Below are 26,617 nucleotides of genomic sequence, written 5' to 3' on the forward strand. Positions count from 1 at the left end.
AGGTCCTCACTTTTTTGATGGTCCTTTAACAGGGCAGGTCTATTTGAACTTTCTACAAAATATTTTGCCGAATTTGCTTGCCAACGCGAACGTTGCTATCCGAGGGATGTATTTTCAGCATGATGGGGCACCCCCACACTTTTTACTGGCAGTGAGACAACATCTCAATAATGTTTATGGCAACAGGTAAATAGGACGTGCAGGTCCTATTTCGTGGCCTTCAAGATCCCCTGATTTCAATCCCGTTGATTACCATATTTGGGGACGATTGAAGCAACTAGTTTACGCAGTGAATATTAATAACCGACAAAAATTAATTGATAGAATTATACATTGTTGTAATACTATTAGAAACGATCCCCAGAGTATCCGTAATTCAATACGTCAATTAACAATTCGGCAACAAAAATGTGTACAGGCTGTAGGGTTCCATTTCGAAAATCTATTTTGAATTATTTTTATTTTGTTACCATTATTGTATCTTTTCCAGTTTTAATTTATGGGTTTATCATAACTATGTACATATTTTTAGTGTTTTTTTAAATTGTTCTTCGTTATTGTTAGTAGTTACTGTTTTTTGTTGTGCAGTGACTCAGTTTATCATTTTAATTAAAATGTTTGAAATTTATAACATTTGTTTAAATTAATTACCTTATAATTTGATACTTCATTATGGTTGTTCTATTTTTGGTAAGATTTGATCGTTCACTAAAAATTTAATAAAAGTGCGACAACATTGTCGCATATGTCGTTTTCATTGGCTATTTATGTAGTTTGAAAATCACTTATTGCATTTTAAAAAAAATATATACAGGGTGTAATATTTAATACGAATCCCTAAATTAATTTTTCCAAGGCCAGTCCTCGAATTTTTTAGTTTAGCTAATACCAGTCGAATGCTTGATAGTAGTGTACTGTATCATGCAAAAATTAAAAAAATCAAATGAGCCGTATAAACACTACAGTAAAATGAAATAAATGGTCAATTACACAAATCACCCTGTTAATTAATAAAGAAGAGGAGTTGACATTTTTTAGTAGCCACATGATATGCTCCCTGAGGGACTCTACATATGGTAGAAGTATGTAAAGTTCCTCATGACTCACCCTGTATATATTTAGATATAAATTATGGAACACTCCACTCGGTCAAAGTGGAGGAAAAAAAAGCAAATAAGGTGGCTACTTCATCTATTTATTGAAGACGTTTCGCTTTCTAATCAGAAAGCATCATCATTTCATCTAAAAAGAACAATATGAAAAACCAAACATCCATTGGATATGTGTACGTCGTACGTTGCCATGTTATATAATCCACTGGTAACTTTAAATATATTATGTAAACTAAATTGTAACCTATAACTTTTAACGGGTTTTTACCCAAATATTTAGTCGCCCAAAACATATACACCTAGACACTGATGATGGAACATGATTTCCGAAAACGTTTTGTCTTCATGACATAGCTAGATTGGGTTTTTAATTTATATACCTTTTATAAAGGATTTTAACAAAAATTGTTTATGTAAAAGTTATCAATTTTTATTAATTGTTTTGCTTTATAATTTTTTTTTACTATACTAGTGAGTCATGAACTATTAACACTTTTTTTTATCTCAGAGAAAAATTTGATAATTATTAGAGACGATAACAGGTAAGCAAAGAAAAAAAGGAAACAAATAAGAGATCCATCAACTTGCTTAAGGGAATATTACCGTGTTTGTAAAAAGATGAATTGGTATTTAGTAAAGTTTTGTCGGATTCTGTTTGCAGATCGAGCAGATATCAGCCCAGCCAATAAACTTGACTTTCCAAAGTACTTTTCAGCAGTCGTTTTACAGAATTTCTCGCTAAGAAAACTCAACTTTTTTGTCCGTCCGAAAAAGAAAAATAAAACATTCGTGGCCCGGAGTATCGATTTACCGACGGCGTCCCTTAATACCTACTTACAACACTATTTTCCAGAAAGATTAGAAGGGCCCCATCAAACCCTCAGGGCTGAAAATGTATTACAAGCAAAATGAGGTATATACAACGCTGTTGGTGGAAAAGTAGACAGATCAAATACGATATTGAGTTGTAAGTGACTTTTCGTGATACTTATTTTGTTGACTTTCGTTCCACACACAGAGCGTTATTTTATTTTGGGATTATTTTTAACGCAAAAAATTTAACAAAATAAGATAAAAAGAGTTTTAGGAAAATGAGGCTTGGTTAAATTTGAAAATAGCAGATGAAATTTAAAACAAATGGATTGAAGTTTATATAAAGTTTCATCAAATTATTTCTCTCTCCAATCGGGCCTTGCCCTCTTCCAAACTATGCCTCCAAACCTTGTCTGTCGAGTGAAAAATAAGCTTTGTTTCCCTTTACTATTCTTCTTTGGATTTCTGGTTCTTCTCTTCCATCCGTGTTTAATGCAACTCCCAAATATGTGAAACTTTTTACCGTTTCAATATCGTCCTCTAATTCAACTGTGCGTCTGTTTCCACTAGCTCTTGCCTGTGTTAACTTTTTTGTCTTTTGAATATTTATTTCTAGTCCGGTCTCTTTTGCCTTTGTTTTTAATTGTGAATATATTTCTGCCGCCTCTTCTGTTTTATGAGACATAATGCTTATATAATCGGCAAGGCGGCAATCTGTATTAATTTATTTGTTAGGAGATTACCTCTTCCTATATTCAGCTGTCTTATCACATATTCCAAGGTCAGGTTAAATAGTGTCGGTGCCAGCCCGTCTCCTTGCTTTAATCCTTGGACTATCGTAAAGTTTTCAGTGAGCTCATTTTGGACTCTGACAGTTGCTATTGACGAATCCATTGTTGTTTTTACTAGTTGGATGTATTTTTGGGGGATATAAAAGCTCTGCAATATTTGATATAACTTGTTCTTATTAATTGAGTCGTAGGCTTGTTTGAAATCTATGAATATGTTGTGGATGTGAACGTCGTATTCCCACGATTTGTTTAAAATTTGTTTCAATCAAATCATTTATATAGCAAAAATTTCCAGTAGTGGGCTGTATACCACTGCAGAATTTCTCTACTGCACCAACGTCTCTTTCACTTTCACGTCCTTATATAAAACGAGTGATTTTGCACGTCACCATGCAACGGGGGGTCCAATCAAATAAATTTTTCTGTTTTCCTCCTATTTAAGGCTAGAACGACAACAGGATAATATTTTAATCTGTTGTACTTGGAGTTTGTACTTGGACCTCACGGATATGATGGCAGAAACGAAAGGGGTCAAACTCATATAGAATTTCTTTTGCAACACAGACTATATGTCATGAACACCCATTTCAAAAAAAGCCCCCAAAGAAAGTGAACTTGGCAATCACCAAATGGCTTGAACAAGAACGAAATATCTTTACTAGCAAAAAAGACGCTGTTCAAGACGTAACTGTATTAAATCAATTTTCAACCGGAAGTGACCATAGAATGGTTAGAGCGAAGGTAGTCTTGAACGTAAAGAAGGAACGAAGAGATATGGTAACAAGGACTAAAAATGTTACGTTCACTGCGATTACTAACACAAGGGCATACCAGGAAAAAAAGATAGAAACCTTCAGAATTATGTGCAAGATAAAAGCGATATTAAACAACTTAACGAAAGATTGGTGAACGCTCTAAGGAAGGCACAGAAGAACTATTAAGTTAAGCAAACTAGGAAAAATGAAAAACTTACAGAAGACACAAGGAACCTAATACAAAAAACAAGGGAAATGAAAGATAAGCACACAGTAAACATCGCAGAGCTGAGGAATTTAAATAAAACCATTTCAAGGGCTGTTAGGAAAGTTAAAGTTTTAAAACGAAAATTGAAGACAGGAACCAGGAACATTTATAAGCTAAAAAATAGACAAGGACATGCTGTATATAAACAACAAGAAATTATGAAAATTATCGAAGAGTATTTCCAGAGGTGGAAATCCCAGCCATACAAAATTAAGGATCAGAGGAACTTCCAGATATAGCCGAAGAGGAAATTGAATCAGCGTTGAAAGGTATAAAGAACAGCAAATCACCTGGAGAAGATGGCATTGTAAGTGAAATGTTAAAATTAGGAGGCGAATGCGTCATAAAACCGTTAAACACCCCTTATAATGCCTGCCTCTTTGAAGGTGTTACACCAGAAAAATGGAATAGTGCCATTATGATAATATTGCAGAAAAAAGGAGATGTAACAAAAATTGGAAACTACAGACCTATCAGCCTGTTATCTTATTTATATAAGCTCTTTATGAGAATAATTACTAACAGACTGGAACCTAAGCCGGATTGTCACCAACCATTAGAGCAGGCCGGATTTAGGAGTAGCTTTAGAACGAATGACCACCTACAAGTAATAAAATCCTTAATAGAGAAAGTTGAAGAATATAACAAGCCATTGATATTAATATTTGTAGACTTTGAGAAAGCGTTTGACTCAGTCCAGCAAAGCTCCATGTTAAGAGCTCTTACAGAGTGCAGTATTGATCATAGGTACAAAACTCTTCTTCGGAATGTATATATATATATATATATATATATATATATATATATATATATATATATATATATATATATATTGTTATATATATATATATATATATATATATATATATATATATATATATATATATATATATAACAATATATATATATATACATATATATATATATATATACATATATATATATATATATATATATATATATATATATATATATATATATATATATATATATATATATATATATATTGTTATGGATCAGTTTATCGATCAGAAATAGAGTAAAGAGTTTTTTTATTATTTTAATATACCGCGGGCATATAAGTTAAAATACAACCCTGTACTTATTTGTAATAGTTAGGATAAGAGAAAACATTGTTCCGTGAAAGACTGAGTGAATAGTGAAAGAACAATGGAACTCGTATAATTGTATAGATTTAAGAATAAACTTGTAATTGTATTTTGCGGTGGGCATTTTTCGAAAGTAAATAAGAATTAGATTTAGATATGAGATAACAAGAATTTGGAAACTTATTTCTATTGAAAAAGGCAAATTTGTTAATGGTTTCTGAAAAGTAATTTGAGTGAAAGTAGTTTATTTGTTTTAAATATTATGTTGGAAATTTTCTAAATCGAAAATAAGTGGGAAAAACGAATGCTTATGATTGGTTAAAAAGGAATGATGGGGAATGAGAGAGTTGAGGTTTGTTTGAGAAGATTGAAAAGATCATTATGTTACAGGCAGACCAGAAGAGAAGACGTGTTTTTGTGTAGTCAATCTGAGTACCAGTGTTTTCGTTTGTTAGTGAAAAAGGTGGAAGCTGAGAGCAGATCAAAATCGAGAAGATTAATACCTCTTTTGAGTCTGCATAGTCCACGAGATATAATTGAGAAAGAAAGGAGAATTTGTGAATAAAGAGTACCGGTCAAAAGAGGCTTGGGCTTGTGTTTTTGGAGGAGTAATTTGCTGGTATGCGGTTTGGATCGATGCTGAGAACGGGAAAGATTTGATGGTAGCCGGACATAATCAATCAAGGAAGGAACTGTGGTTTGATCGAGAGGAGACATCATTGGTGAAAAAAAAAATAGAGGTCAGTCAAATAATTTAAATGAAAGAAAACTTTAAGATATTCTAAAGATAAAATCAAATATAAGCATACGAACTAAGATTCCAAGTTTCAAAGAGTTATTTTTGTGAATAAATTATATTTTTATATGGTCAATTTTTTTAGTAGATATTATTATAAAACAGATCAATAGATAGTTTGTAATTAAAATTAAATTTAGAGTATAGGAGTTTGTTGGGAAAGATAATTGCCCACAAAAGTTATTTATTAATATTCATCGTATTGCTTATTGAAAATAAATAATAATTTGTGTGCATATTTATGTTGTTTTAATGTAAGTTCCGTTTCCTGTTCTATCCCGATTATGAGCAACTAGGAGATACTGAACCCACTAGAAGAGATATATAAAGTAAACTGATTAAAGTAAAATTAAGAAGGCACCCTGAGAATTTTTAATAGTAATTGATTTGTATGACTCTGCATAAATTAGTGAATTAATTAATTAAATAACTGGATTAATTAAATTAGTGTTAATTAATAATAAAACATTATAAAGCAGATCCCAACAATATATATATATATATATATATATATATATATATATATATATATATATATATATATATATATATATATATATATATATATAATAGCGCAAAAGCTGCAGTTAGAATGTATCATGGCAACATAAATACATTTCCCTTCGAGAGGGGTATTAGGTAAGAAGATACCATCTCACCTAAGCTATTCACCGCTTTGTTGCAGAGTGCTATGAGAAACAATAATTGAGAGAATATTTCGGAGTCAGCATAAATGGAGAATTTCTGAAAAACTTGAGATTTACAGACGACATAGTCCTTATTGCAGACCAGGTAAATCATGCCTGCCAGCTTCTTCAAGACTTTCAGAGCTCGTGTACACGAGTTGGACTTAAAATTAATTTCTCCAAAACACAATATATGACCAAGCTAGTACTGGCGAAAAACATCTCAACTAACGGCACGCAAATTGAACAGGCCATCATCATCAATTAGCCTATATTTGTCCACTGCTGAACCTAGGCCTCCCGTAAAATTTTCCACCTATTTCTATCTTGAGCTTCTTGCATCCAGTTTGTGGTGATGCGCTTGATATCATCCGTCCATCTAGTCGGTGGTCGTCCTCTGCTTCGATATGCCTCTGGCCTTGGTCGCCATTCCAAAATCTTTCTGGTACATCTATCATCAGTTAATCTGGCAACATGTCCGGCCCAATTTTCAATCGGCCTATTTTTTCAACTGCATCTGTGACTCCTGTTCTTCTGTAACTCTTATTTAATCTATTATTCTTTTTGTCAGAGTCAGTGTTTTTGCACCATATGTAAGAACCGGTAAAACGCACTGGTTAAAAACTTTTCTTTTTAAACAAACTGGGATAATAGACTTGAAAATGTTATTCAATCTACTATAGGCAGCCCGTTAGATCTATTCTTCTTTGTATTTCAGTTGTCTGATTATCTCGGTCTAAGCGAATCTCATGCCGTAGATATTTGTAAGCTATTACTTGGTCGATGCTATGGCTCTCAATCAGAATTTTACCGCTGACTACAAGGTTGGTCATAAATTTTTTCTTTGAGGTGTTAATCTTAAGACCAATTGTTTTTGACACTTTATAGAGCATGTGCACTAGTTTCTTATGTGGTTCAGATCTTCCCCATTTATTGATTGAACAGGTTCATTAGCTTCCCCATTAATTGAACAGGTGTATAGCTATAAATATCTGGACCACGAGATTAAATAAAGAAGAGATAATCAAACAACGGAGCTAAACAGGCGAATAATACTGGCATGGGCGGCTTACGGAAAACTGAGAGAAGTCTTTAGATCAGATATTTCCATGTGCTTGAAAAGAAAGGTCTTTGATCAATGTGTACTCCCAGTTCTAACGTATGGAGTACAAACATTAACCCTTACCAGAAAAGTAATCAACAAAATACAAGTAGAGAGAAATACAGAGAGCGATGAGGTTCAGGTCAATGCTGAACATATCCTTTAGAGACAGAGTATCAAATACAATAATTAGGAGAAAAACTGGTATTACCGACGCAGTTCAAAGGACTACAACATTGGAACTAGGTGGGGCATGTTGCCAGATTAAGAGATGGAAGGTGGAACGAAGAAAATTGTGGAATGGAGACCTAGACACGATGCTTATCGTAATCGAGGACGTCCTTCAACAAGGTGGTCAGATGAGATCAAACGCATTCAGCACAACTGGATTCCGGGTGCTCTAGATAGAATGCATTGGAATTATTTACGGGAGGCCTATGTCCAGCAGTGGACTCAAAACTCAAGTGAAAGCTTAAGTCTTGCATTATATTTTTTACCGATCACCAAAATCGCAAATTTTCAAAAGAATTAAATATAATTTTTAAAGTAATAAACTTCTTGCATAAAAGAGCCGGTCTTTTCACCTTCAAATAAATATTGTCATATCTTACAGATAGTTATCTGAAGGATAGACATTTATTTATAAAATAAAATGTACCCGCCTTCACGTCAAATTATGTTGCGTTTACTTAGCTGTAAGATAAACGTAACATTTATTTTGGAACACACCAATTGATTAATAATTGTCAAAGAAATCATAATAATTTTTTAATATCTCTTTTGATTATACAATTTGTGCTGGTAGGAGGTTTTTCCATAACACTAAAATAGTAAGTAAGGTTAGCTCAAACATCTTTAACTTCAAAAAGTTCAGTAATGTCTTCATTTAGCAAATCATCTTCAAAATTGTCTTAATTTTGATCTCTAGCTAGGTTATACTCATAAAATGTTACTGTACATTAGAACGGTTGAATCTTTTTAACCTTACAGCCACTTCCACTGGATGCAATAGTACTTAAACCTTCTTTTCCATACGTAAAAAGTTATGTTGCATATCTGGTTCTAATATAAAATTCGTTATATAGAAATTGGATTGTTTAGTGGACTTCTTAAAAATGGCTTTACATTATAATCAGAATCTCCTTGTAAGAATACATTTCTATTATCCATTTAAACTTCTTATCAATAATACAGAATTATTTATTCCTATCTGTTAGGTACCCAGAAAAACATATCCAAGAAGTATTACGAAATTATAAGAATTTATATATATATATATATATATATATATATATATATATATATATATATATATATATATATATATATATACACCGGTATTTAGGCGCCTCGCCCTACCGGTAGGGATCTATGGAGGAGTATCACTGAGCCACAAGCCCTTATCTCTTGCCGTACTGCTCCACCATAGGCCGATCAGACAATAGCATATTCTAGTCTAAGCCGCAGATTCATTTAGAATTTTAAACTGCTGCGTTAGCCTTTTTGTTTTCTGTACACCGAGCTGGGAATCGAACCACTGAACCACTCGCAGTGAAGCGAATGAGAACCGGCCTCCCAGCCCGCTTGGCTATCTGACCGACAATTATAAGAATTTAAAATCAATATTCCATATATTATATAGAAGATTTATTGAAAGTTTTGAAAATTTCCTACTACACTCTGAATATTTTATATATTTACTGTGAGTCTTTTTATATATAATTGAATGAATTTTATAATTATTAAAAAAATCTGACAACCAAGGTACTATGTTCATATTTTTCATTTTGGAATCCGATACTACTATTATTAAATCAATAGCACCAATATCTCTTGAAAAATATTCCTCCTAGTCTGTATAATAATATTTTCAATACTTGGATGGAGACTTTAGGATTTTCTTCCAGTGAAAGGTTTGCTGTATTTGAAACATTCGCCAAAATGTAAGTAACGGCTAAGAAAACGTCCGACTCTGATCCCAATACGATCTCATCTATCAACTGCAAAATCAAAGAACAACGTAATTGAATTAGAAAAACGGGGCGCCACCATCCGCAGTCACGGCAAACTGTGATCCCCTTATTCGAAAGTTATAGCTTTTCTTCTGGACCGGCCAAACAGCAAATTTGGCAATTTCGCAGAAAACCTACATTAGAACGGACGCGATTTATAGAGACGAGTCGATCTCGATAAGGGTCTGAATCCTAATAAATTCGAATACAACTCTACGATGTCCGCACAGATTTGCATATACAGGGATGGACGTTAATAGGGACGTTGTTGGAAATGTAGATGATATCCAGGGATAATGGTCTTTGGTTTCTTTTTGTTGCCTTTTTGTGCTTGCAAAGTCAAATATAACGGGCGCCTTGAATACCTTTAAATATTCTTTAGTGTTGTTATTAAGAACTTAAAATAATAATGAGTGATTCTTAGTCTTTGTCTATAGTGTATTTTTATGTATGAGAGAGTAATAAAACAATAAATTATGTATGCAAATCCCTAAACTGTTGATACGGGTGACTCAATGAAAAACAGATATTTGTCAACAAGTTTACAGAAGTATATAGGAAAACAATTTTAAATTAAGTATGACCACCAGGTATAAAGGTTGGAGCAGAATAGAATACAATAGTTGTGAGGGTTACTAATCCCTAAATAAGGTTGCCAGTGTCGGAGTGATGGAGGTTAACAGGTACTAATGAATTTGCAAGAAATGTAAGATGTTTATTTTATTGGTTATATATAACCAATAAAAGTTTAATAAGTACCTACCTATTTGCAAAATAAAGTTTAATTCTTTAGATAAATAAAACGTTTTATTTTATCTATTTGCAAAATAAAGTTTAATTCTTTGCCTATTTGCAAAATAAAGTTTAATTCTTTAGATAAAATAAAACGTTTTATTTTATCTGAAATGAGTGCATTCCACGAAGTAAGGGTTTCAACAATCAAACATTTAATTCTTTAATTCCAGGAATCTACGACAGTAATTGACTAGATAATTACCTTCTAAACTTATTCCACAGAAAATGTGATAGTGGGTTTTTCCATTTTGTATATAGGAAGGTCCAAGTGGCTTATTCAAAATTCTTAACAGTTCACTAAAAGTAGGTACTTCAGTTGCAAGGTGCAGTTTATTGTGTATACTAGTGTTATGGAAAATTTGGAAGTGCCGTGTAAACGCCGAAAAATTGGTCCTCTAACAGTTAATGAAAAAACATTAATATTTAATTGTTTTAAATCATTTACAGACAAACGTTTATGTGAAAGTGTTGATGAGACCGTTGAGTTAGTTAGCAGTACACTTGATGTTGGGAAATCTACGATTTACAGAGTTATTAAAGAAGAGAAATGTGGTAGTTTTCAAATGCCACGTAATGCTCCAGGGAAACAAAAATTTCAAATAGAATATCATTTTAAAGAAGGACTTCGACGGAAAGTGCATGAATTCTTCTTTAGACAAGAATTTCCAACATTGGATAAAGTTCTTGTCTCAGTTCGAGATGATAAGGATTACCCAGAAATGAGTCGAAGTACGTTATGGAAACTTTTAAAAGAAATAGGCTTCCGCTGGAAAAAGAATCCCAGAAAGTCTATTTTATTAGGAAGAAGCGATATTGTCATATGGAGAAGACATTTTCTAAGAACCATAAAGGAAATGAGAAACCAAAAAAGAAAAATATTTTATCTTGATGAAACATGGATCAACGAGGGTCATACACCAAATAAATGTTGGCAGGATGAAACTGTTACAAGTCAAAGGCACGCTTTTGTAAATAACTTATCTACTGGTTTAAACCCACCATCAGGAAAGGGACGCAGGCTGATAATAGTACACATTGGCAGTTCAGACGGTTTTGTTGAAGGTGGTTTATTAACTTTTGAATCAACTCGTACCGGTGACTACCATGAAGACATAAACGCTGATGTCTTTCAAGAATGGTTCGAACAAATGATAGATCTTCTTCCTAAGAACTGTGTAATAGTAATGGATAATGCAAGTTATCACTCCAGACTTATAGAAGGACTGCCCACAAACAAGTGGTTAAAAAAAGACTTGTAGAATTGGCTGAGTTCAAAAAATATTACGTACCATCCCGGATCTATAAGAAAGCAACTTTATTCGTTGTGTGCCCTTCATAAAGAAAAATTTAAAAAATACGAAATTGATGAAATTGCCAAAAATCGTGGAATGACAGTACTTAAATCCCCACCATATCATTGTGAATTAAACCCGATTGAACTGGTATGGGCACAGATAAAGAGTGAAGTTTCAAGAAAAAATACCACTTTTAAAATTCATGATGTTAAACAGTTGTTTTTGGGGGCCGTAAATAATGTAAAACCTGAAAACTGGGAAAAGGCAGTAAATCACACTATTAAAGAAGAGGAAAAAATGTGGAAGCTGGACAATATTACTGATAAAATGATCGAGCCAGTTATTATAAATCTTGGTTCTGAAAGTTCATCTTCTGAATCTGATTTGGATTTGTAACAAGTAGCTGTAAGTTTTATATTAATATTTTTATTCATCTATTTAACATACCTTAGACGGTTTTAAAAACTCTTTTTCTCTTTTGTAATTTTTGTAAAAAAAATGTGAATTTTTTAAAACCCTTTTTAATGTAGGCCAGTCAGTTCTAATATAGTGTGTGATAAAAGAGGTCACTTTTGTTTACATACACATAACACTTTATAACACTGAAATAATTCATTTATTTTTTACAATTATTCAAAGTAATTTTTCAATTAATCTTGAGCACGCCCATGGAGTGGTCGGAGCTACCAGTTAAAATTATGCTAATTACTCTCTCGTTCATAAAAATAAACTATAGCTATATTTTTTCTTCTAACCATCTTGGGTAGATAACATGTCTCGATGGTCCCTTGAATTTCGAGAAATTTCAATATTTTTGAGAGGATTTTTTAGCTTCAGCTAAAAAAAATAAGTCGCTTTGCAAGTTCTATGGTTTTATACTATAAAGTACAAATAAATGTTAATTGCGATGCTACTAACTACTGTACTCCAGTCGTCAGAGACGAAAATTCCACTGGTTTGGGGCGTCTAAAAATTATACTAATAAGCTAAACTTTGCTAATAATGTTAATTTTGGGACACAAAAAAAGATTACTACTCCTAATTCCTCCCAAAAACCCTCATCGTAGGGTAAAAACGCAAAAAATCATTTTACCAAGAATGTGTACATTAGCACTTTTTCTGTAGAATGAACCGTTCTCTCAGAAACAATGATTAAAGCGACCGGCAATATTAAAAGTCAGTGTCCCGCGCCAAATCAGATAAAATTTCTATTGATGCAACGTTAAAAAATTCCATAACTTTTTCGATGAGTACGGCAAGGAGACACAGTCTCACCAAAACTATCCACGACGCTTTTAGAACATACTTGTAAGAAGGCACATCTGAACGAGCATGGTATCAGCATAAATGGAGAGAAACTCAGACATTTGAGATTTGCAGATAACATCGTTCTTATAGCGGATTGTATGGATGATGCAATAATATTGTTTAAAACATTATTTCACGCTTCCTTGGAGGTCGGACTAAAGATTAATATGAACAAGACGGAAATAATGACTAATCTGGTGCTAGAACGAACTATTGCTGTAGATGGAAGAGATATTGCGCAGACTAGAATGTGTAAGTACGTAAGACATGAAATTTGGTTAGGTAAAGATAACCCGAAGGGCGGTTTGATTATTTGAGGGATCTGTAAGACGGCGTTTCCAACCTTTTAAGAGGTCCACATGGTTTTAAGAAGGAATTTAGTGGCCGAGTTTTGAAGATTGCAGTTTATTGTCATCCAGGATAATCCGAAGCCTGAATCAGTATCCAACTTCCCAAGATTTGTCCAGTTTTATGTTCCATGGTCACCCCAGACTATTTGCAGTTTGTGTGGGACACAGTTGTGTGTTATTTGCAGTGTTTTTGATTCAATTCCAATCCAAAAAACTTTCTTAAAAAAAATAGACCAGCCAGTGTTACCAGGTAGTTTTTATTAAAATTATTCGAAGTAAAAATAAACAATTTCTCTATTTCGGTATGTTTTATGTTATATTAGGCATCAAGATGAGAAAAAAATAATAAAATTTTTTTTTATGGCAGCCATCTTTAAAATCCAATGTCTCCTATGGGCGACACTGGGTTTCAAGATAATCAAAAATTCTCAAAAGTAATTTGTGTTTTATGAGTAACATAGTCATGATTTTTTATGAATACATCGGAAATAAATATACAACATTAGTTATATCAATTATTAAGTAATAAAATATGATAAAAAATAACTGGTAGATAATGCACTGGTGTCAGTTCATTCACAACCTTGATGCTGTTTCTTGGAGGCAGCAGAACACTTAACATGTAGAACATAGATTCTTGCTGAGTTTAAGCACTGGTCATAGTTCATGGTATAGCTTGAAGCAGTTTCTGTTTTCTTGGATGCAGAGGAATATCTGGCATGTAGAACACCTGATTCTGACTAAGTTGGCTGAACATCCTGGCATTCGGCATATATTCTTCTTGGCTGGGGTTGAGCTTTCTGGTAAATGCAAAGTGTGCTTTTTACGGAGCAAGTCTGGAGGGTGAGATACCCTGGGTTGCTTCCGAGGAGGGGTAAAGGAATACTCATAATCTGGATCACTATCCTCCAAGCTCTCCTGATGACCATGGGCTAGGAAATATGCATAAACTTCTTTAAAACTGAAGAGATCCATAATTTTTTTTCTGTGGTTTCCTAAAAGTCGCTGATCTTGTCGGTATTCGATCCATGATGCTGAAATTGCGAAGTCAAACATATGCATGATAACTCTGACTGTCCATTTCCTAGTTCGCGCAGAAGTCCTGTAATAACTTATCATTCGGTATAAGAAGTCAATGAAACCTTAACAATTGGAGGCCTGTTGACTTCAATGAACCTCTTTTGTATTTTACACAAGTTGTGAGCCCTCTCTATTTGACATCAAAATTACGGCTTTATTATCCAAGCATTTTACAACAGACACGTGCCCGTCTGATCTTATACTCTCATCAGTTGTCCCCTACCTCCTTTTTTAAATTAGTATCACTTTTTAACTTGGAGTTCTTGGGTATTCTTATTTGTTTCAAAGTGCCAGTACCTGTAGCTTCTCTTTCTGAATGTAATAAATCTAAAAGATGTTCCGAATTAAAATATCTATCCATATAAACTGAAACCCCAGGAGGAAACGTATTTAGAAGCATCAACACAGCCTTATCACTAACATCTAGAAGTTTTACACGTTCATCATCAACTATAGGGTCACCTTTTCTCTGATAAAAGAAAAAATCCAGTGGCAGTCCATCTGCAGCGACTACGACAAAATTTTCAACCCACATGGATTTGCTTTGTTTTGATTACTTGTCTGGCTGGACAACGCCCCAGAAAGGAATCAGTTGTTCGTCTATGCCCAACAGCTAGATAGACTAACGGATTAAAGCATGTTACCAATAACTGAATGCAAGCCTCATAAGAAAGAGACTGATGAAAAATCTAAGGGACTATGTCCAGCAGTGAACGCATAAATGTTGATGATAATGATCAATATATTCTTAATATTAGAATGTTAGTATTCTCAATATTATAATAAACACTAGCTGGCAAAAAAGATGTGGGACATCAAGATTCACATGGAATAATAAATGACCTCAAGAGGGCGAGTATATGGCAATTAGAAAACAGAGATAGAAAAACTGCCACTATATATATTTAACTTAAACTAAAATTTAATAAAAAAGTATTATAATTGGTTACCAAAATAACAAACCATGAAGTTGCTCAAGTATTTTAATTTATTTGGTTCGAGAAGTGAAATATCTTTCATAAAGAATTCCAAAATATCGCAGCTGCCGTCCCATTACTTAAAACGATTCTGGTTAAAAAGAAACGTCAACAGAAACAAAAAGCTTCTTTCCTCTAAAAGCTCATTGAGCCGGCACCGATTAAAAGCTTCCTCTGTAAGTGTATCAGTAAAATTTCGAATAAAACAAACCCCATTCAGTCTTTTCTTCGTTTTAATTTGTACTTTTGTGAAGTAAACATTTCATCTAGAGCTTAATCCTTTCACAATTAATGGTTAACAAGCAAATTCAAAGACGATTTAAGTCGAAATCGTTGCGAAGTTATGGGCTTTTAAAAAATCCCGACGATAAAAATCTCTCAAACATGCAAATCCGCATAAAACGAATTATATCGCAGAGTAATTGTGGGAAATTGTGCTCGTATATTGTAAAGAGGGAATTTGCAAGTAGAAAGTATCGAAAATATTTGATGGAAACTTTCCAGCGCGATGGTTAACAGTTTCGTTTATGGGCTTTAGTTTCCTTAATGCTATTTGAAGTAGAAAAATATAGAGAGTTTATTCTACTGTGAGATTTCAAGGAAAGACTCAAAGATCTGCAAATACGTAGGTTAAAGGCATATATATACAAAAGAAGCATAAACAGAAATAATATAGAGTTAGAGTTAAGGGTTTAAGTTAAAATTTTATATTATACAGGGTTATTTAGGTTATCCTATACGAAAGTACCGTCATTAAGGATGGCCCAAATTTGCATATTATTGCAATAGTACAAAAATTGAAATGAATTTACTTCCGAAGCATTAGCATTAAATAATTTTAATATTCAGCGGTGCAACTAAGAGAAAGTTGTGAATATTTCTTAATAGAACGGATTACGTAGCGTTATTAACCCTTTATTGGTACATGTGACCATACGGTAACATGTTATATTATAGCCTCTATCGAGCACCACTTTAAAATAGCTTTAAAAAATAAGTTATTTATATAAGCAATCTCTAAATGTTGAGTTTAATCAAATATTGATATTTATATATCTGAAAGATTATCCTGGAACAAATTACAGAAAGTAACCATATGGTAACAATGTCTGCACAATAAACTTAAAAAATTACTAAACTTTTTAATATCACAACAAGAAAACAAAGCAGTTTACAATTTTTTGTTTGGATGAAAGGCTTTAACAGTTTTTCTCCTCGGTGAGACTGAACCTTGCATTTTCCACAATTTAAACGACTCATTTCCTTGATGCATTAACGACATCTTCCTTCTGCAGTATGTATTGGCCAATGTGCATAAGAATCTAATCTTGCTAAATCATTAGGCCGTTCAACTACTGGACATCTTATTTTTGCAAAACAATTCTGGCACAAACTTGGTCTTCCTCGTCTGGAACCTTTTCCAACTTGACATAACTCTATTGTCAACTTTATTGCCAACTCATTTTACGACGATAATGCCTTTGTCGTTATCCGCCTTGTAATTGTACTTTCCTCTTTCTGCTTTTTACTAGACTTCATGTGTTTCTAATGGACATCCACCAACTCTGATATTTTGTAATGTTTCCAAGCTATATACCCGTTTGTTCTTTTAAATATGTAAAAAGTGATAAGCCTGAAAAAAAATTGTCGAAAAAACTGTTGACTTACTAGGAAGGTGTATTGATTTTATTAAAGCTATAACAATAGCTGCACCTACACCTAGTTATATCTCCTCATTCCCTAGTTTATTAGGAGTGCCGTTTAATTCTTCTAAAGTGCTTGAACCTTGGTATGGAATAAAGTCCACAATATAACTAGATACACTTGATAGGATGAAAAATTTATAACCCCATTTGTGTGGTTTGCTTTTGATATACTGCGCTACGCTACCATAGTTTCATCAATGAATACCCCATCAATGGAGTATTCATTTTCAGTGTGAAACTGTTTAAAAGCTGACTTAGTTTAAAAAACCTATCTGTTGTAGTTTGTGTTATATGTACAATATTATTGAAATAAATAAATCTTCTCAAAATTTTAAAATGTTTAATCGACATCAAGCTTGCAACTTGTTCGATATAAGTTTCACTGTCCCAATAATCTTCATAGGAAGGAAGATCTATTATATCCATCATCAACAAAATTGACAAAAAATCTGTCATCGCATCAGAATCAGTACCAGTGCTTGTGCCTTTTATTTGAGTACTATACAAATTTGTCTGCTCAATTATGTAGTCTAAAAGATCTACTGAGAACAGTTTCGTATAATACTCCAATGAAGGAAGTAGTTCCTCATTTATTTAAGGAGCAAGCTTAGTGTCTCTTTTATTTTAAGGTAAGTCGCTTTTCGTCCAGTTAAATGTTATTTCTGACTTTTTTCTTCTTCTAGGAGGTTATTCAGCAGCTTCGGGGTCATTTATTATATTTTCTAATAAAAAATTGAAAAGAAAGTTAGTAGCTCCTAAAGTTTTATGTAGATTTTACCTGTAGTTTGTGTCCGTATTTGATAGAGTAGAGTAGAGTATTTATTTAATTACATAACAGATACAAATATTGTTTATAACAAGTCAAAAAAAAAATATAAAACGTAACTTAAATATACACAAACAAGAAAATATATTAAACAGAAAAACATTTATGGCAAAGTTACGGTAAGCAGTTCAGTGAATGTTCCGCAATGAGTCATATTCTTCTGATCAGTAAGAACAATGTTTTTTGTTGTTAAAAACAAAGATAGCGTTTTATAACTTTTTGGTAAAAAATATTGTAATAGTTATAATTAAGACAATTTTTTTTCTGAAAGACAGTGATTTGTTCGTAAGTAGTGACAGTGTCACATATTGTGAACATGGACCTCAGCCTGCTTTATTAAATGGGCACGTTTTCTGTGAATTTCACTTAGAACTTGAAATATCAACAAAGTAGGTAGCGGCATAATTTTAAATTTGATAAAAAGAGATCGATAGGGTTCTAGATAACTAATATCTGCTAAAATCCTGATAGCTTTCTTTCGCATTCTAAAAATTTGAAGTGCATTTGTTGAATTGTCTCATATGATTACACCATAGTTTAGGTAAGAGAGATTAAAGAAAAATATTTCATTTTTAATGTTTTAAGGTTGACAACCCTTGCTAGTTGACGAATAACAAATAATGAAATTGATAGCTTTTTTTTAAGTTGTGAGATATGAGCAGATCACATGAGTCGATTATCTATGGCTATTCCTAATACTTTAACAGACTTCTTGTTATCTGGATTATTGTGTAAACTACTTGCAGATATAACCAAATTTTGGTAGCAAATATAACCAAAATTCTAATTAATAGAGATATTACGTTAAACCTTAAAATCAGATTAATACGCTGCTACATATTCTCCACATTGCTGTATGGTATGAAGAGCTGCACCCTTACAAAGACAAGAATGAAAAAATTGGAGGCCTTTGAGATGTGGATTTATTAACGAGTATTGCTGATAAGTTGGGTTTATCGAATAAGAAATGAAATAGTTTTACATCGAATAAAAAAAAACACAAAAATAAAAAAAACGATAAAAATTCGAAAGAGACAATATTTTGGTCATGTAATGAGATATCCAGAGAGATATACCCTTCTACACCTCATAATACAGCGTAAGATCGCCGGAAGGAGATGCTCAGGCCGAAGAAGAATCCTGGCTTCGAAATCTCTGAAAATGCCATCAAGAGACCACCGCTAATTTATTTAGAGCCGCCGTAAACAAAAGTATTATTGTCAATATGATCGCCAACGTTCTATAATCGGACAGGGTACTGAAAGAAGAAGAAGTAGCTTCAACTTCACTGTTAGTGAAAATTGTTCCTGAGTCAGCAATAAAAAAAATTAAAGTGGCGTTGTCATTATCGATTTAAAACCGCAACCAAAAAAGGGTGCTTCTGACTGGTCCAATGGTCCGGGACAAGTCAAGGCATCTTTACGCACATTTTAAAGAACCTGGTGCTGGCGGTGGTGGTGAATGTACAAATGAAGGATTTCCAAATTGTTGGAAAAGCATCTGCAGACACGCAGAAAAATATCCAGAAGAATTTCCTAACCATGTAGCTGGTGGTGGATATACACCTAAACTAGTATTTAATATAGACAAAACTACACTGTTTTGTAAAAAATGCCAAATAAAATATTCATTTGAAACAGCGAAATTTCGAACAATGGACTTGCAGAAGAAAGACTTGCAGGATAAAATAACAAATGCAGAGATACTAAGAAAAACAAGAAAAGAAAAAAAATTACTGTTGGACATTAAAAGTCGATAACTTCTCGACATGATAAACGGAGAGATAAATATCAATTTCCGCACAGCATAGTCAAAGTAAAACTTATAAGAAAAAGAAGTATAGAGAGAAGAAAAATGTCTTTGCTACGAAATTTAAGAGAGTGGTTTGGTGGTAACTCCAATCAACTGTTCCGTGAAGCTGTATCTGAGGTCCAAGTGGCAATAATAGCCAAACTACGAAACGAAGACGTCACGTGAAAAAGAAGAACTGATTCTTTATTCTCCTAAATTCTTCTAAATCCGTACATCCGTAGATATTTTTTCATCTCATTTCATATTGACTCAAGTGTTGTACGGTGACCATCATATTGTTGTGTCTTTTTCAAGAGGTACGAGTCAATAATGTAAGTGTATTTACAGCTCGTAGAAGATTACATATCACAAAAACCAAATGGATGTTAGTAAGCAAAACCCAACAACCACCACAGCAACTGATATTAAATAATGAAAGAATTGAACACGTGGATTCGTACATCTACTTGGGAACAACAGTTAACTCAAATTGGGATCAAGCGAAGGAAATGCGTATAAGAGTAGAAAAGGCAAGAGCATCGTTCACTAGCATGAAGCAAATTTTCACCTCTAAAAGCCTCACCCTACCTCTCAAAATTCGACTTCTGAAATGTTATGTATTCCCGGTTTTGTTATATGGAATGGAGGCGTGGACAATGACCGCAACATTGATGAAAAAAGTAGAGGCCTTCGAAATGTGGGCTTACCGACGTATATTACGTATATCCTGGACTGAGCACGTGACCAACGAAGAGGTACTACGCCGGATAGGTAAAGAGAGAGAGGTAGGAATAAGTATAAAGAAAAGAAAGTTGGAATACTTGGGTCACGTTATGAGACATAATAAATATAGAGTACTACAACTGATCATTCAAGGGAAAATAGACAGCAGAAGGGGTCCAGGGAGGAGAAGACACTCGTGGCTCCAAAACTTGCGGCAATGGTTCGGATTGTCATCTGCTGAACTATTCAGATCTGCCGTAAACAAAGTCAGAATAGCCATGTTGATTGCCAACATTCGGAACGGACAAGGCACATGAAGAAGAAGAAGAAGAAGATTACATGAATTTGTTTTGCAAAGTTGCAGACCAGCAACTGGGCCCAAATTATTTCCATGACATAGAGTGGCAAGACTACAATTTTCCACGGTATATTTACTGTGGAATTTAGGACAATGGAGTAATGTTCTTTTTACGGATGAGTCGAGATACTGTCTTTACTCATCAGATGGGAGAGAATGAGTATGGCGTCGAACTGGAAAGGGATTTGCGGATTTCAGGCCCAAACTGAATTGGTATTTATTGAGGGTTGGTTGACTGCACCAGTATATTTAAGAAATTTTAGTGAATGACGTAGTACCCTTTTATTAATATATCGGCGATGATTTTCTATTATTGCAAGATAATGCGCAACCCCACTCTGCAATGTGTGTCGCGCATAATTTAGAGAAAGTTGGTATTAATAAAATGAACTGGCCAGCGTATTCGCCAGATCTGAACCCAATAGAGCACGTTTGAAACATGCTTGGTGGAAATATTAGAGGTCGCGAAGTCGCACCAGCCTCAATTAACGAACTTCGCTTCGCTCTAGAAGAGGAATGGCAAAAAATCCAACAAGATGATATTTGCAACCTCATACATAGCATGAGCCGACGTGTACAGTCATTTCGCTGCTAAAAATAAACCAATATATATATTTTTACATGAAGCAAACAATATAGTACTTAGAAGACATGGTTGCAACCGAAAAACAAGTTTTTACGAAAATTCGCTAACGGAATTATTCCACAGAATGTTTCAAATTTAGGATAAAAAACCACCTTTCGATTAACCCCGTATAATAAATCAAATACAAAATTTCATTCAAAAACTCATTATACTTAATTAAAATCTATAAATTTTTACACAGTGTGCTAAAAAAATCATAAAAATAGGGCTAAAATAAAAAAAAACTGAAATACTTTGAATTTGACCAAAATTTTCTCCGTTACTTTTTTTTGCATCTGAGATCTGAGATCTGAGTGTATATTAAAGAAGAGTGATAATTTCATTTTTTATTTAATTGATATGTTAACCAACGATTTTTAATTAAATTTCAGTTTTGTAAAATCCGTGCCCCGTCACTAGAAACAAGCAACCAAACAACTTTTGCAACCTGTTGCTAATAACTCAATAAATTTTTTTTGTCTTCAGATTTCATGACTGCTTTGCCGCAAAACGACATGCAGTCACGAAACGAAACGCTATAGTGCTCCACAAACACCACGTGGAATATTACCATAAAAAAATGAATCTCACTTTGCGTGGGCAAATACACCAACCAGTTTCTGGAATTGTTTAATTTTAAAAATGTTACAATAAAAACGTATTCTAGGAAAAAGTAATTATTAGCTTTTTTGTGAAACGAAAATATGGTTTAATTAAAACATTAAAGGACATATTATACTAAATTAGCTTTTTTCGGATTTTGTTTAAAATATTTTATATTAAATTTGTTCAGTACATAATTATTTTACGACAGAGCAATGGAAATTTTTGTCTTACTAAACGAAAAGTAAGATTTATTAAAACAACTCTACTATTTTTTACTCGCTTACCTTCTAAAATCTCTGCTCCAGCAAGCATAGATCACTGGATTCATGCTTGAATTGATCCATCCCAGCCACGTAACCACGGCAAGCACAATACGTTCATGGCTAATACACTGCAAACAGAATCCCGACAACAAGTTCACTACAAAAAACGGTAACCAACAAACCACGAACACTCCCATCACTATACCCAATGTCTTAGCTGCCTTTTTTTCCTTGGCGAATTTGGCTAGTTTTCTGCTTAGAGAGAAGTTTTTGCTGTGCGGATTGAGCCTCGTTGAAGCTACTCGTGATAGTCCGTTATTTTGAAGAGCTGTCAGAGGTTCGTCTTCTTGTGTGGAGTATAGTCTGGATTCCGGAGCTTTGCATGTACCACCTCTGTGAATTCTTAAAGTTAACTCCAGCTCTCCAGAACCAAGAAGTATTTGTTTCGTACCTAACCTTAATGACTTAGTTTGAGCTGCAGCTGCTCTGTATATTCTAAAGTATGTAAAGAGCATCACGAATAATGGCAAGTAGAATGAAATCGTGGAAGAAAATATTAGGTATCCCAGGTGTTCTGTAAATGGACAGGTAAACGCTGGTATTGGAGCATTTCGCACAGCCCTCCACCAACCGATAGCTGGAAATGATATAGCACTACTGCACACCCAGACGGCAGCAATAAGCAACATTGAGCGCAACTTCGTCATCCTCATGGGATAGGTTATAGGATCAGTAATAGCCCAATACCTGTCCAAAGATATGACACATAGGTTAAGTATAGAAGCCGTGCTAAATAGAACATCCAAACTTCTCCAAATATCACACCAATCTGCTCCAAAGAACCAGGTGTGACCAAGTACTTCATAAAGAGCACTGAAGGGCATTACTACCAACCCCACCAAACAGTCCGCAACCGCTAGAGACGTAATAAAATAATTTGTTGGAGTATGAAGGTATCTCTCCCGAATAACTGCGAGAATGACCAACATGTTACCGAAAACCGTACACATTGAAAAGAGCAATAAAAGGCTGACGACTACAGCTCGATCTTGAATAAGTTCAGTCCATTTTTCCCAAGCATCGAGATATTCCTGGCTGTAGTTTCCTGTCCAGTTTTCCAAGTTGTAGTAGCTTGCGTTTTGGAACACCCAGGGATAGTAGTCTGAGTTGTTCATCATGTCACGTAGTCAACATTTCTGAAATAAAAAAACTAATGTAAGTATATAATATGATAAGTATCATTTGAAATAGAAAAAAGCAGATATAAACAAAAAGGGTCACTATTATAGTGTTGCTGTTATAGTGTTTCTTATCATATGAGAACAAACAATTAAACAAGAGAAAGAACAGTCAAAAGACTATGGCCCGAAGCGTTAACAGATTTATAGTGAAACAGTAATGAGCGGTATCTGCGTCAAGACCGTCCCCTTACATCATATTTACTAATTATTGTTGTATTTATGGTATAAATTGTAAATTGCAATAAATAAATACTGCACACTATAGGAAGGCAACGGGAAACCACCTGCAGTGCAATCTGGAAATACTAAAAAGAGACTGATCTTTAGAATTGGACTGGAACGTATCACAGCGACAAAATTTAATTTGTAACCATTTATTGAAATTTCTTTATTTCTATTAGAGGGTTATACATGCCGCTTTATAACACATTAAACTGAACTGTAAAGTTGCTAGCCGAGCTTCTATAGTTACCGGTTCTTCGAAAATATGCATAGAATTAATGGTAAAATATTTTTAATAAAATCCTTTATAAAAAGGTATAATTATAAAAACCCAGTCGGGCTATGTGAAATAGACAAAACGTTTTCGGAATAAATATTCCATCATCAGTGTCCTAAAAAAGTATTTAACCCCTTAATTAAAAAGAACATGAAATAATTTAAATTTTGACCAAGGTTAATGTAAAATGTGGTTAATACTTACAGGTTAATACATGAATGTAGCGACTAAATATGGGGGTAAAAACCCTTTAAAAATTACTAATTGAAATTTAGTTTACATAGTTTCTTGTATAAAATTAAGATGGTAAAGTTACCGTTGGATTGGTAACATGGCGACATATGAGTCTACATTAAGTTGCAAGTCCTGAGACGGTATGTCTACAGATCATGAAAAACCCTGAAATACTACACTGGTTTCGCTATGTTGATGACTGTTTAGGCTTCATTTCAGGTAATTCCAATTCAGCTGAACTTTTACTTTCCAAAATTAACCAAATTCACCCCAATATCAAGTTCACCATGGAACTAGAATCTTCCATATCAATTAATTTTCTTGATCTCACCATTACCAGATTAAATGACCACTTCGACTTCAGTATCTATAGGAAACCCACACAGACTGACCACGTAATTCCATTTTCATCCAACCATCCAATGTCACATAAATACGCAGCTGTTCATAGTTACATCCATCGCCTAGAAAGCATTCCACTGTCAGATTTAAACTACAAAAAAGAACTAAATATACTCAGACAAATAGCAGTCAACAATGAATATGATCACAACATCATCAACAAACTCATCCACAAAAAACGCCTTAAGACCCTGCAGGAGACTGCGTTCCCCAGAGACCTTACCACCAAGCCCAATTATGTTTCACTCCCATTCTATCATGAAAGTCTTTCTGGAGATATTCGAAATCTCATCCAACGTTCGGTTGAAAACACCCATGTTTCTTTCAAAGTACCCAACAATTTGGGACAACACATTTCTAATTCCAAAGATCCTATCAATTATATGAACCGGAGTGGAGTATATAGACTTAAATGTTCAGATTGCAATGCCACCTACATAGGTAGAACATGCAGATCTCTTTCTTCCCGCTCTCTAGAGCACATAAAAAGATAAAATACTTCCACTTTCTCTCAACATCTCAAAGAACACAACTACACCCTCAATATCCCAGAAGACGTTTCACTTATCCACAATATCCCCCAAATTTATACGAAGATCTTGAAATTCTTAAAGAAAAACAAAAAAGCCCAAATGGCGTAACCGTCATGTTTCATTCAATCGAGATTTTCTCCCTCTCCATCGCCAACTATTCTCTTAACCCACATCCTCAATTTACTTCTACAATAAAAATCTATATTTATTATTTGTTCACCTAATACTCATCTTCCTTAGTTCACTCCAAAAACCTTTCTTCCAATACATCTTACTCTCCATCTTTCCCACTCCTTTCTTTTCAACCTAAACTTCATGTCTTAACCACTATACCCAATATTTTCCATGCTTCTTTTTCGACACTTCCAAATTCAGATTAGATCATCCGTCATCCCCCCTTCCAGATTATTAAATTCTTATTTCACTCTTCTACACAACTCCCTCAGGATTTGGCTTCGGTTCTCTGGGGACCTCAGCCTTCTGTAGTCTTTCCGTTTATCACAATTTTCTCAAAAACACCTTAATTTTCATTCTCTTTACTTAAATTTAACAGAGCCACCTACAACAATTTCATTTTACTATTATGGTCAATATAGACCAATAGTTCATTCAACGTACCAACTTATAACTTAATCTTTTATTTTTCCTATGTACCTAGTATTGCTTTATAACAGATAGGGCCTTTTCTCAAGTTATAAGTTGAGTACTTTACGATCAATATATTACAAAACCACTTCCAACCATCAAATTTTGTCCATTTCATATATTTGTTAACACACAAAATATAACTACATCACTCAGTCCGTTAACACTTAATCAGATATTTATATTCATGAACTTGTAACTCAAGAAGTTTTACATTTACCAGGTACCAAATGTTGCTTTTTGACATACAGGGCCGTATATAATTGAGTTATAAGTCAAATTTTACATGAACTTTATATTACAAAAGTTTTAATTCATTCACTCAATAACATTCACACATATTAAATATATTAATTCCTATACTTTTTCAAGAACCCAACTTTCCACCTGTGTCTAGTTTCCATTTTCCAGGTACCAAATGTTAATGAAACATAAAGGGCCTTATATTAGAATCTTTTTCACCACACCACTTGACACTTGTATAGTTGGTTGCCTAACTATAATCACATAATTTTCTCACCACAATTTCATCTCACATACATAATTTAAAACAACAACATTGATGGTTGATACTGTTATAATTTTTTTATTTTTATTTTAACTTTCACAATTTTAAATAACGTTGGCTTCTGTCTTAAATAGACACATACAGTTACACTGACTGCTCTGTTACAACTTCCGTCATAACCTGTCAAGATTGTCATTTCAATCAGTTGCTTTCATAAAGTCCTCTGTTTGTAGAGCTCTGTATATTGCATACATTTCTCCAGTTATCACAGTGGATTCTGTGGGCAATTTGAAACTTTTTATTATGTCTCTTATAACAAATGATGGTCCTACACCAGAAGTTGTTTTAGATGCATCTGTGTAAACTTGGATATATTCAGCGAAAGAAGAAAGTATTCTATTATAATTG

General features: G+C 33.7%; 1 protein-coding gene across 1 annotated transcript in view; it reads right to left on the reverse strand.

Annotated features, from left to right (window-relative positions):
• The window catches only part of LOC140438054 (dopamine receptor 2-like), a 580,832-nt gene extending 557,510 nt beyond the window's left edge, over positions 1–23,322 (reverse strand). The window contains exon 1 of the mRNA XM_072527766.1: positions 22,169–23,322. Within this exon, the coding sequence (XP_072383867.1) occupies positions 22,169–23,322 (1,154 nt within the window). The remainder of the gene's footprint in view (positions 1–22,168) is intronic.
• Positions 23,323–26,617: the final 3,295 nt, after the last annotated feature.

Source organism: Diabrotica undecimpunctata, chromosome 4 (assembly GCF_040954645.1).
Source record: "Diabrotica undecimpunctata isolate CICGRU chromosome 4, icDiaUnde3, whole genome shotgun sequence".
NCBI classification, from domain to species: Eukaryota; Metazoa; Arthropoda; class Insecta; order Coleoptera; family Chrysomelidae; genus Diabrotica; species Diabrotica undecimpunctata.